General features: G+C 40.6%; 1 protein-coding gene across 10 annotated transcripts in view; it reads left to right on the top strand.

The window, feature by feature from the left end:
- Window positions 1-14,047, top strand: part of sorcs2 (sortilin-related VPS10 domain containing receptor 2) — a 407,562-nt gene that overhangs the window by 364,062 nt on the left and 29,453 nt on the right. For all 10 annotated transcript variants that reach the window (XM_082510974.1, XM_082510972.1, XM_082510973.1 and 7 more), the window contains 4 exons: window positions 4,041-4,187; window positions 6,128-6,230; window positions 12,420-12,496; window positions 12,686-12,777. In XM_082510974.1, the coding sequence (XP_082367100.1) occupies window positions 4,041-4,187; window positions 6,128-6,230; window positions 12,420-12,496; window positions 12,686-12,777 (419 nt within the window). The remainder of the gene's footprint in view (window positions 1-4,040; window positions 4,188-6,127; window positions 6,231-12,419; window positions 12,497-12,685; window positions 12,778-14,047) is intronic.

Raw genomic sequence — 14,047 nt, 5'->3', positions numbered from 1 at the left:
CAGTTCATGGGCAGGGCAGTTATTTGGCGCCTTGGTTTTTCCACACGCTTCTTGCGACCCTGTTGACTATTTTGAATGAAACGCTTGATTGTTCGATGATCACGCTTCAGAAGCTTTGCAATTTTGAGACTGCTGCATCCCTCTGCAAGATATCTCACTATTTTTGACTTTTCTGAGCCTGTCAAGTCCTTCTTTTGACCCATTTTGCCAAAGGAAAGGACGTTGCCTAATAATTATGCACACCTGATATAGGGTGTTGATGTCATTAGACCACACCCCTTCTCATTATAGAGTTGCACATCACCTAATATGCTTAATTGGTAGTAGGCTTTCGAGCCTATACAGCTTGGAGTAAGACAACATGCATGAAGAGGATGATGTGGACAAAATACTCATTTGCCTAATAATTCTGCACTCCCTGTATAAACCCAAGTTAAACGTTAATTCCTTACTCTTCTCCACATTAAGCATGCCAGGAAAACTTTCACATTACAAGGCAGCTATGCTATGCATTTGTTCATTTGTGTATGTCCTGAGTCTTTTGCCAATTTCTCCAGATAAATGGGCACAGAAGACGTGACACAAAGGGTGGAGGAAGAAAGAGAGAGGGAGCGTTAGAGGGGAAAGAATAGGCAGTGGATCATCTCCTCCTTCCCATGTGTCATCCCTTGCTCTGGGCTGCGCTTTCGTCACAGGCTGTAGATATAGATAGAGAGGTGAACAATATATGTGGGATGAATAAAGACAGATTGAAGCAGAAGGACTATAAAATACAGACAGGAAGAGGTTTGAAGCCAGACGTACAAAGAGAATACAGGCAGGCTTATGTACTTTGATTTAAACGATTTGTTTCTCTTGTCTGGACATCAGTGCCACTGAGAGCTGAGGAAGGCTATAGAAGCAGACATATCTGATATGCTGCCTGGCTTGGTCTAAATGTTTTTGTTCATTATTGTTTCAGTCTTTTATATTTTATCTTCAGAACCTAAAGCTAACAATATCACAGCCACAAAAACTATGCAGTAGATATTGATTTCTGTGAATTAAACTTTAACAGTCCAGTGGTTTAAACCTTAATGATGGTTAAACGGCATATTCTATTTGATATTATGACTCAGACTCTGGAATTCAAAGTTACGTTAAATTCCAGTTTTAGATTCCTTTATCTAGATTACAACATAAAACCAGTACCGGTAATATTAAAAACTGAACTAGCACACATAAAAAAGCAATAAATCAAAGTGTTAATGTCTATAGCTTCTGTTCCTTGTAGGACATCAATGAGGTAAAACACATACTGTATATTGTGGGTTATCACACCCCTGCATGCCCTGGCCAAAGACACCTGTATTCACACCTTTAAGGCAGATGATGTGATGACATATGCACAGCTCTTCCCACACTTACACAACCCTGTCATCGCTGTCATCCCTCAGTTTTGTAGCTGCCCTTCACTGAGCTATGCTACACAGAGGAGTATCCTGAAAGTCTACCTCATTCTGCTCCTTGAGGGAACAGAAGTTACAGACATCACACTTTGTTCCTTTTCAGTCATTTTACTTGGTACAACACATATAGTGTGGGAAATATATACAGGCCCCGGAAAGCAGCCACCAGACCTAAGTGGGACCTAGTGCATTGTAGACTAAGCAGAAAGGACAAAATAAGGTAATGAAGGAGCGATCACTTCTAAGTGATAGAATTGAACATGTTTGCAGCATAAATATCATCCACAATGACCCCTTTAAAAAGAGCCCCTGAATTTCCCAATTCTCATTCATTACCTCATATTCAATTCAGCGTTATTTATTTAGCCCCAATTCATCAGTCGCCTCAAGGTGTATTCTATTATAAGACCGGGCAACATAACAGAATAAATACCTAAAATAATACAATAATAATAAATAAAATGTGCTCTCACACCCAGAGGCAAAGAGAGACTCTTGGAGCGTTATGCCAGTAAGCCTTCATAATCCACTGGGAGAGCTTCTGTTTAGAAAGAGCTCTACTACTGACTGGATTAGCAAAGCAGGCAATCAACTGGTCAGATAAACACACATTCTGAGTGCAGTCAATGTATATATTCAGTACTCACACCAGACACAGAAAAAGCAGCCTCCTCTGCTCCTCAGAAGCCAAAGGAAGGAGGCAGAAACTCAGAAGCTCAAATTTCAGAGAGCTACAAGCCACAGGAATAACCTTAGGTAAATGTTACATTCATACATAGTATAACTCTGAGGCCAACAGAAAACTGTGTTCAAGAAGGCAAAGCATGAATGTCACCAACTGGCTTTGTAGAACCCAAAGCAAGAAGCAACGTAGTCTTATATGAAAGGAACTTCATATATACAGACTTAAAGATTCAGTTGGTGCACTGTATACCTGCTGTGACCCCCATTAAAGCAATTATGATTAGCACATATAGATGTCAAAAAAATTTAATGATAGAAAAGGTAAGACCTTTATCCAGCAGTCCCTGCAGGAATTTTAAAACATCCACAATAGAGCACTGGAATGGGAGAATGCGTCGGTTTTGGCTCCATTGCTCAAAGTTCTGTTGTTTGTATGCATACAAGCCTCTAGTATATGAAGCTCCAGCACTCTAAATTTTTGCCGCCACATGTGGGTGAAGACCTGGTTACCAAGTTTGACCTCTCAACAGGCAAGTATGCAGCTGCCATAGTTCTGAGCATGGATGAATCACCTCCCCTCCCACCTGAGAGAGGAGGTCCTGCAGAGAGGACGGCCTCACTGCCAACACACTGATTATCTCTGCATACCACAGCTTTGCTGGTCACCAAGGGGCCACTAGAATCTGAGAGAGGCACTGCTGAGACACTCTTTCTTGAATTACTGGTATCATTTCCTTTGGGGGAAAGGCATACAGGAACATGTCAAGGAACATGCGCTATCGCATTCATCCCCAGAGGTGCAATAATAGTTGGTTATGGAGAAGTAGGGGCAGTGAGCAAAGAAAAAAGATCTACTTCCACTACACCAAAAAGATCCTGCGAGATATCCCATACCACATGTGTTCTACTGAGTGACTCAGCTGGAAGAGAACATTCCCTTTGCTTGTTGAACTACAAGTTTCACATGACCTCTAGCTTAGTATTAGCCAATGTTAAGCTGCTGTCAGTCAGCTGATTGAATTTACAACTTTGTCTTTATTTTAGCATCTGTGTCACATTTTGTTTTAGTAGTTAACATAAATTCTTGTTCTGTGAGAGGTAGCAAGAATAAAAGGAAAGCCCATAAAGTTGATTCTGTTCATCTGGATGTAATTTTTTCAGTGGGAAAAATGTTTCCTCGCACATCCAAGTGATTCTTGCTTCCCTGGCTGCTGTATCCGTGGGGATTGTGTTCACTCTGTGTTGTATAGCCCTGATGACACCCAGTTTGTGCTCCAGTGGATGATAATGATCAAATCTTACATACTGGTATGTGTTGGTTTACAGTAAACATGATCATCCAGAATCAGTTTTGGGGGATTTCCTTACCTGGATGATTGAGCATGCATCAACACAATGAAAGGAAAGATTTGTAAGAGGGTACTGAGACCTAGTATGATGTATGTTTTGGAGATGGTGACATTAATAAAAAGACAGGAGGCAGAGATAGAGATGGTAGAATATATTAAGATTGTCATTTGGGGTGACCTTCTAGGGATAGGATGAGATGATCTGCTGCGGTAACCCCTATAGCAGGTGTAGGGGAACTCCAGGCCTCGACAGCCAGTGTCCTGCAGGTTTTAGATGTGTCCTTGACCCAACACAGCTAATTTAAATGGTTAAATTACCTCCTCAACATGTCTTGAAGTTCTCCAGAGGCCAAGTAATGAACCGGCCCTTGAGGCCTGGAGTTCCCCCACCCCTGCCCTAGAGGGAGCAGCTGACAGAAGATTAAGCAGTAGTTACATATATACCACATTTTTTTTCAAAATGACTTGCATCATGTTCAAAGATTTCTTTAAAAGGGCAACAGAAATAACTTTTTGCAAAATTAACCCAAGCTATGAAAAATCTATCTCATTCTGTCAGGTACGTGGAATCAAAGGAGTCTTCTTGGCAAACCAGAAAATTGATGGAAGAGTGGCAACTGTAATAACTTACAACAAAGGACGTGACTGGGAACCCTTGGCCCCACCTACCACTGACATGAATGGCAAACCTGTCAGTTGCAAAGCGGTAAGCATCCATCTAACCAAACTAGTCTGTACTCAATACAGATTTTTACAGAGTACGTTAGTACTGCACATAGTCATGCATATTGTACATAGTAGTAGTAGACACTTGGCTTAGACTTTGTATCTATAAACTGAAGTGCAGATGCAATCTTGCACAAGCAGCAATCAATCAGACTGTTCAGACCTGTTGACTAGGTTGTTCAGAGTGTAAGCATAAAGTAAGCGAAGGAAGGATGAGTGTTGTACATTGAAGGATGTGTTTGAGATGCCCTCCTAGCTTTGCCATCCATCTTGTCAAAGTTGCTGCTGTAGGGGTAGGCTAGTCAGCAAAGAGCAATGAGTCACCCGCAGTCTGATATCCATACATCATACCTCGCAGGGAGATAGAGGGGGTGTGAGTCTGTCCTTTTATTTGAACCATCGCTTCAGTCAGCTGACACATCTGGAGGTAGGACACAGATATCAGTTTGAGACTCATTTACCATCTCTGAGCCGTGGTTGGTCGCTCTGATATTGACCTCTCTTCCCTTTAGCCTCTTCCATACCTCAACAGAATTACCTTGCCTGGATTCCAGTTATTACATCTATCAGTCAGAGAGGCGGCTTTATTTCAAAAGCTGACATCACATGTATTGCCTCACTGACATCACAACTCACAGAGATAGACAAAGCCAGATAGCAGATGTACTATCTACTATCTATATGTCAGTGTAACAGGCACGTGCTGTCAGCTGTAGCCATTACCTGACAGAGACTGGTTAAGAGAAATGACCTCTATACACAGGAGAGGTTTATCGTTTCGGAATGCGGTGTGTTGTAGTTTGCGTGCTCCACGAAGCACCACAAAGAAATGTGCAGATGCTAAAAGATTTTTATATATTTACTGAGCAATTCTGCACAAAGCACATATAGCCAGACACTGGCAAAATTACATAGGGTATAAAAGGTTAATTTGTTCCCATTCTTAAACCCCATTCCTATAAAACTCCTACCATTAATGATTGCGTCGATCTTAAATGTGATCAGTGTAACATGCTACATGCCACAGGCTTTTAAGGTGGCAAAAATTAAACCATTACTTAAAAAGCCAGCACTTGCTGTTTTAGTTAATTATAGGCCAATCGCCAGCCTTCTTTTTATTTCAGAAATTCTTGAAAGAGTAGTTGTAAAACAGCTAGTTGTAGGTACAGTTGGTACAGGTAAAGTCAGACACACTAACATTTTTTAAAACAGTGTTTAGACAAACAGCACTACACCTCTGATGGTACTTAACTTACACTGCTGAAGAATATGTCCTGTGCTACCTAACCAACAATTTGTCTTCACTGCTTTGGAATCTATGAGAAAGCATACTGAAAACCCTATTTTGGAATGAGCCAAAGTGATGTAATATACTGTTTGTAATTCATAAAACAGAGATGGATCTTGGTGAGTAATGATCTGATGCAACCAACAAGTCTTCAGGTTCTTATAGATCAAACTTGCTTTCCAGCTATTTGCAAACACTGGTTTTTGATATATTATCAGAAACAGTTCATGACAATCTTTTGTGCAAAACAATACATTTCTATTGAAACTGCAGTCAACATCCTCGGCATTAGGGTTTGAAGCAACAAGTGGAAATGTAATTCATAAAATGCCTAACGTTTGCACTGGTGACTCTCCACTCTGATTCTCATATTTGAAATGAATTATCATTCATTAAATATCTGTCACAAATACAGTTTGATTAACAGAACTAAAACCCTTTTGAACTGCGATTAGTTTGCAGTGGGATAATCAGGTATCTGTCGTAAGACTCATTAAATATTGCTGAGCGAGTGCTCCGGTATTCAGTAGACCCACTATTTTACTCTAAGTACTTTGGGCCACATTGAACATTGTTTTGGTGGGTGGATCTGAGTGCTTCCTAAGTTCTTTCTACATGTGTCTCCTCTGCAGCCGGACTGTCACCTCCACCTCCACTTGCGCTGGGCAGACAACCCCTATGTGTCTGGGACTGTCCACACCAAAGACTCTGCTCCCGGTCTTATTATGGGTGCTGGTAAGTAAACCTATTTTTATTTATGTAATTTTTTATGAGCTTCCTCCACTTGTTTTCACTTTATGTAACTTGTTTCTTGAATTTTCTAGAGGGGTTGGCTGTGTCTTTGTAGATTTAGAGAAAGTGTATGATAGGGTGCTGAGAGGAAGTTGGGATTTGCAGAGAAGTATGTGAGGGTGGTGCAGGAGATGTATGAGGACAGCAAAACAATGGCAAAATGTGTCATAGGAATTACAGAGGGGTTCAAGGTGGCTGTGGTATTAAATCCAGGATCAGCTGTGTGCCCCTTCTTGTTTTCTGTGGTGATTGAGGTCTGAGTCAGGTTGGGGTCTGGCAGGAGTCTCTGTGGACTACGATGTTTGCAGACAACATTTTGATCTATAGTGAGAGTAGGGAGCAGGTTTTCATTGAGAGTAACCAGGATAAACAAGATTAGAAATGAGTACCGTATTTTCCGGACTACAAAGCGCACCTGAATATTAGCTGCACAAGCTAAAATCAGGGGAAAATTCTGTTTTGTACATACATTAGCCGCACCTGACTGAAAGGCGCAGGTGTTTTAATGTTTACTTACCATATGTAAGAGAATATGCACAAAGGGGATTATCAGGAAAGAGATGGCTGTTTGGGAACACATCCCTTTGATTAATATATACAAGTACAGGTAATTACAAGTACGAAACATGTACTGTGCTTTATAAACGAGTAACAAATGTAGTGTATAACAATGACCTACAGCACACCAGAAAAATAGATTCGGCCTACCTTTTAGGCTCAGGTGCAGTGACACAGCTTTAACAAGAAGAAAAGTCAGTCATTCACCACCATCTTTCTCTTCTTCCTGCGCACTAAAACCACCAAAGTCCTCTTCTCCAGTGTCGGAAACAAACAGGCTTAGGATGGCTTCGTCATCCACTCTCCGCTTCTCTCCTTCGTTGTCGCTTTCAAAACCAAAGAAATCCTCGTTGTCAGTGTCGGAGTTGAACACCCTCTGAAGGGCCATGGCGGTGTCCCCCTCTCCATCACGCAGCAGTCCAGCCCTTCAAAATCTGTTGGTGATCGTGGATGTTTTCACACTTCTCCATGCTGTCAGAATCCACTGACAGCCTTGGGCAAAACTTGCTCTTCGCATGCAACCAGTTTTGGTGAATGATTTATCGCCGCTCATCATCCACGCCTCCCACTGAACGCGTAGTGCTACTTTGAACGCACAATTCACACTTATGTCGAGTGGCTGCAGGTGCTTCATTGTGCCTCCAGGAATCACAGCTGGAATCGAGTTTGTGCTCTTAATGGCTGCTTTCACAGAATCTGTGATATGGGCCCTCATGCTGTCCAAAACAAGCAACGCTTTTTTTGGGGGAAAGAATCCTCCAGGTCGCTTCCCATAGCACTCTTGCAGCCACTCCTTCATTACGCTTTCCACCATCCACCCTTTCTTGTTGACTTTAGCAGAGATCTTTTCTATTGGCACAGTCATTCGCTTAAAAATCACCATTGGCAGAAGTTTAAACCCTGATGCTGTGCAGACCAGCACACAAATGAAATTTGTTCTCTCATGGCCAGTGGTTCTCACCGTGATGGTTGATTCACCTTGCTTATTAACAGGTCAAACGTCAACGGCACTTCATCCATGTTTATGATCTCATCCGGTCCGATGGAATACATTTGTTTTTATTTCTTAGTGTGAATTTGCGGAAGTTTGTTATTTTCTCTGCGTAGTCGGAAGGGAGTTGCTGACACACCGTCGTCCGTGCCCTGATGGACAGTCCTTTTCGTTTCATAAATCTGTGACACCAGGATGGCCCACCTCTGAAATTTTCTATCTTCATTTCGTTGGCGACTGTTTTGGCTTTTAATCAGATCTGCACAGTTGAAACACCTCGCCCGTTTGCTCTCTGTGTGTTCATCCAGTCTTCAAGTTTAAACCATCTGCTCTTATTTCCTCTGAAAGCTTTTTTCGTCTTTTTGGACTGAGCTAGTTTTTTACGCTGGCGTCTCCAGCGTCTCACCATTGATTCGTTTATACCAAGGGTACGTGCAGCAGCTCTATTTCCCTCGCTGAGAGCCTTGCTAATCAAGTTTGTTTTTCGCGCTACTTCATACGGCACTACGTTGCCTGGCGGACGGACATGTGACCAGTGTTACCACTCTTCTACCCTTGTACTCTTGTGTGTCTGATCACATGCCCTTCCGCCAGGCAACGTAGTGCCGTACAACAGCGGAACAACCAAAACAATCGTCTTACGATATCACAAAAGTCATGGACGATCCATAGAAAAGCCGCACCTGACTAAAAGCCGCAGGGTTCAAAGCTTGTGCAAAAAGTAGCGCCTTATAGCCCGAAACTTACAGTATATCAGAGTAGATCGGTGTATCAGAGGGACAGCTCAGGTTGACAAAGAGCCAAGGCTGAGATGGTTTGGACATGTGCAGAGGAGGGATAGTGGATATACTGGACAAAGAATATTAAATATGGCTCTGCCAGGCAGGAGGAAGAGAAGAAGATCAAAGAGAAGATTTGCTGATGCTGTGATGGAGGACATGCAAAGGGCTGGTGTGAATGAGGAGGATGGGTAGAGTGACATGGAAGCAGTACAGCAGCAAGCCCCTAATATAAAGTGAGATGGAAAAGTCTATCCATGCCATCCATCCAATGAAATAGTCTTGAGTCTTCATTTGCCAATGTAGCGATCTATTGAAACCTGTACAAATACAATATCATGTAAATATAATTTAAAAGGCAAAACCCAGAGTTTGTACAATTTTGTCTAGCTTGAAAGTCAAGATTCGAGATGACTACCTTTATTCTTCCGCACAGCCTAAACTCTCCAAGGATGTTCGCTGCCTTTTTTTCCTTTCCCACACTGCTTCAGTAATGTTAAGTTCTGGGTTCCATGTGTGATAGTGTTCAACTGTGCGTTTTTCTATCCAGGTATATTTTTACAGCATTGGAAGTGGGTTTGGGATAATTATCGGGCTGAAAAATGATTGGCCATTAGCCAATTGCTTTCCAGGCACTTTTGATATTGCAAGCCAGATCAAAATCAGACAGTGTTTTCTGTATTCATAAGTTCATCAGGTTTGACAAGATCTCCAACACCACTGACTGAAATTCAGTACCAAACCATCACAGATGGCTTTATTGTTCAGTGTAACAAGTATTCCAAACAAACTGCCAATGCAGTAAAAACATACCTAATTATAAAAAAACCACGATGAAACGTTACCAGTCATGTATTGGCCTCCCCAGTGCTAAGATCTCAATGTAACTGAATCAGTGTGGGGTCATCTTAGCAGAGAACAGAGAAAAAGCAGCCACTATCTCAAAAGGATCTTTGGAATGTCCTTCAAGAATCAAGGAGAACTATTCCTGAAGACAACTTAAAGGAATGACAAAAAGAAAGCTTGCCTAAGAGAATTCAGGCTGTGCTGAAGAATAAAGGTGAATAAAGTTTGTTACAACTGAACAAATTTGAGGTTTTTTTCTTTTATATTGTATTTCCCAGCAATTTCCCATTTTCCTATCAAAATATAAAGAAATAAGGTGTGGCTCAAGATTTTTGCACAGTATTTATGTAAAGAGTTTGCATGGTTAGGCAAGAAAACCCCTTTCCTCCAGAGAAAAAATACAGTTAATTTACCAAGGGAAAAGCTTTGGCTGTTCCTTTCTGTCTGTGCAGTGGTGGAGTATAAAACTGCTGCCACACTGCTTCATGCCTGGGGACTTTTACACAAGGTGGAGTTTACTAAACTGCCAGCAATTTTATTTATTGGATACTTTACTATATTTGTCTTTGTGGGGGCATTGCTGACAGAAAGCAAAAAAGGCTTGAAAATGAAATTAAGTCACTGAGTAAGCTGCCTGTGTCTGTTTGTGAAAAAGAGAAAACAAGCCATTTAAGTCACACTTTTGATTTTCTACTAAAGCCCATTTCTGCTTAAAAAAAAAAAACTCTCACAGAAACAAAGACACACAGTATAGTTTTTGAATTGAATTTTATTTATATAGAAAAGAAAGAAAGTGTACTTTATTGATCCCCGTGGGGAAATTCCTCTCTGCATTTAACCCATTCATTCAGTGAAGCAGTGGGCAGCCATTGGCCGCCCAGGGAGCAGTGTGTAAGGATGGTACCTTGCTCAGGGGTACCTCAGGGTAGCTGTTCAGGGGAATCGAACCCCCGACCTTCCGATCATGGGGCCACCACTCTACCTACTGAGCTATCCCTGCCCACAGTTACCACAGGACACTGAGCTGCATCAAGGTGTGCCATGCTCTCCAAGCTAGGCCCACCCTTAGACAACCACAACAAGAACAATGGGACTATATCAGAAACTGAGTGACTCTTATATGCCCCATCTCCAGCATTGCCTTCAATTCTTTGAGAACCATTTTGCTTTGGTGTTTTTGCAGCCTATAGGGTTGTAACTGAACTGACAGCCTTGGGAAAGTTACCAAAATATACTTTATGAGGTTAGTGCAACCTGGCCCCAGAGAAAAAACGCATCAGATATAGCTCAGTTGCAACTTAGCTATATATGCACTCTCAGCCGGTGAGAGATGGTTATCACAGGGAAGCACGTTCACCTAGCTCACCAGAGACACAAGCTTCGCCTTCTTCCATGCTTTTAGGAAGTTGAAATGGTAAATCTAAGTTGCTCTGCCTCTGTCAGTTCACACAACTTCATAATAAACAATCCCCACTTGGGAATATGTGTGACCTAAATAGGCTCTTGTCTATTTATGTAGAGCAGAATAAGTTCATTTGAATTGACTTGGTCCCCTGTAATAAAGCTCTTACCTTGTGTAAGTTCATAATAATACACTTGACTGGGACTTCCATGAGGGTTAGGAGGTGTCGAGGTGATTTTGGCATAGACACTGGATTAACCAGCTGGCATTCAGGACAGGATAGGCAACAATAGCACAAATGCTAGTGTTGCACTAGCACAAATGCCAGTAAAATCAGGCCTATTCTTTTCATAGTTTACAGGCCAGGTATGGGTTTGTAATGGGCTGCCTGAAAAGCCATTTCCCAGCAGCTCTTCACCACCAGCAACTGGTGTTCTCTTCACCAACACAAGTGTCCCTCTCTACAGTATCACATGACCTCACATCAGCATTCAGAGCACACCGTCAGATATTGCCCCACTAACTTATTATTCTGTCCAATCTGTACTTAGAATCAGTGGATGCATACTGTAAGGCATAGTTGTAGTCATTGTTTTGCACTTATATTTAATTTAAGTGGTACTACATTTGCACATTCCCATTCACACACTTAATACTCACCCACCATGCTTCAACCAAATTCCCGAGGCAAACCCGATTCTGGTTGATTTTGGACTGTGTATGGCCCTATAACCATAGCCTACGGTATACCACCTCGAGTCCTTACTGGAATCGTGTATGACCCTCATAGGTTGGGGGAAGATGACAGAGGCCTGGAGAAGGAGACATCCTGGCCCCTTAAGTACCTGCCTTAACCTGGCTCCTAAATACGTGGACTCTTATTTAGGAGGTACCAGGGCTGCCCACTTCTCCAGCACTCTTCCACTGATATCTGAAAAAAATAACCAAAAAATAACCTTTAACCTTCCGAATTAGTCCAGAAACCAGTGGGTGACATCTTCATTGGCTAAATTAATTTTTCACAAAACATACATCATACGTCTGTATAACCTGTTGGGGTCTTCACTGGTTGTCTGGAAACTTTATAGCAACAACATTACCAAAAAAGTTATTAAAATTAGTGACGTGTTACTGAAGCACACACATTGTAGCTACATTTTAATTTAAAAAAGAAGTACAAACTCTAAACCCTTAAGATATTCGGGTTTAAAGCGTAACTTTACTAAATTAGAAAATCTATTCCGATATTCAAATATACGCCTCCAGCTTTGATCAGAGAAAGAGATAAATCCTTTTTTATATCTTAGCTAATTTTGGCAGATTCAGAATTCAAACATATTCTCTCCTTTTGGCCAAATGTAAAAAAAACAAACAAAAAAAACCCCACACACAGCAATAAAAAGTTCTCGAGGAGCGCTCAACCTTTGTGACTTTGTCTCTTCAGTTATTCCCTTTCTAGCATCCCTAACACAGTTTGAATCCATTATTGTTGCCTGCCCCACATGAAGGCTCACTTCATGCCTGATAAAATTCTCCATTCCTCATTGTGCCTTCAGGTAACCTGGGCTCCAAGCTAGTAGAGTATAAGGAAGAAATGTATATCTCTTCAGACTGCGGAAAGACGTGGAGACAGGTACACATCCTCTCTCTTAATTCTTCTTTTATACTGCTTCACTCTTCCCATTCTGACCTCACCATTTCAGCTTTCCACTGAGGAGAATCTGAGAGGATAAAAAAGTATATTATATCTATCATTTCAAATTGTTTATTAGCCTTTGACTGTCATGCCTTTTGTTATTTCTAAACATGTTGCTTTTGAAAGGTGTTTGAGGAGGAGCATCATATCCTGTATCTGGACCACGGTGGTGTCATCGTTGCCATCAAAGATACCTCGATTCCCCTCAAGATACTCAAGTAAGATTACAGACAAAGACAGTAATGCTTACTCCTTGCTGCTGCTATAAGACATTGTTTAATGGAGTGTGATTTTTTTCATGATTGGCTTCTTATTAAAGCCTTTTAGTGTCACCAAAATCAGTTATAATCAATATAATGAAAGTTAATGGAATGATTTATTCTGAAATTCACTGGTAGCAGTGATCATCCGTTAGAAGCCTGTGACAGTCAATCAATAAGTATGCTTTTAATTGTAGCCCTAGTTTTATATGCATGACTGACAAAATGGAAAAAAACGAAGTAATCAAGGAGATGTTAAATCAACGGGAGACAAAAGTAAAAATGATTAACAGTAAAGAAACACTCACTCCAATGTAGAGTCAGTCAGTGGATGTTCAAAATGCCATGCGATCATTGTTATGCAGACGTTGAATTGAGATGTTTATACCGTTTTTGCAAATGTAACAACCCCTGCAAAGTATTATGTTTTGGGTGCATTTCTTATATAAATGTTGCTTAGTATAATTGCATACTTGTAGATTTTGAAAAAGTTTCGATTTCTGGTACGGTACCTTGAATTTTTTAAAAACGATTCTCTCTCCTTCCCCTTAGTTCACAAATACAGTTTCTACCTCAGCAAGATAATATCTCACTGACCTTAATAAATAAGGATCAAATAATGAGGGCGCATAGATAAGACAGTGCTCAGGAAAAAAAAGAAAAAAGAAAAGCATTTATCACAAATTTAAATCAAATGACTTTTCGGATAGGAACAGAGTCCTTGACATTCTTCCCTCACTTTGGCTTGGGTAAAAAGGGAACTTCTTAAGTAATAGAAGTGTGAATGTTCATTATTACCACTTTATTATGTAAAATCAAAATAATGTAATCTGATATTTCTTACTTCCAAGACTCACTCCTTTTGTATAGTTTGTTCTGGAGTCAGAAATGAATTCCTTGACCCCCCCAAAATTCTCACTTTCACGTCTATGTTATAGCACTAAGAGTGAGAGCCACACACTAAACATTATTGTTCAATTTTCCAATTTTAAGTTTTATTCGTATGGTGCCAAATCAAAAACACAGTCACCTCAAGGATGCCTTATATTGTAACATAAAGACCCTATAATAATAATAATAATAATAATAACAATAATAACAATAATAACAACAACAACAACAACAATTATTATTATTATTATTATTATTATTATTATTATTATTATTATTATGACAAAATACAATTTTGTTCTTTAAGTTGCCGGTCACATTTACAGACTTTTAGAAA

The sequence above is a fragment of the Aulonocara stuartgranti genome (genome assembly GCF_965226115.1).
Source record: "Aulonocara stuartgranti genome assembly, chromosome: 3".
Taxonomy (NCBI): Eukaryota; Metazoa; Chordata; class Actinopteri; order Cichliformes; family Cichlidae; genus Aulonocara; species Aulonocara stuartgranti.
This window is presented reverse-complemented; position numbering and strand designations above follow the sequence as displayed.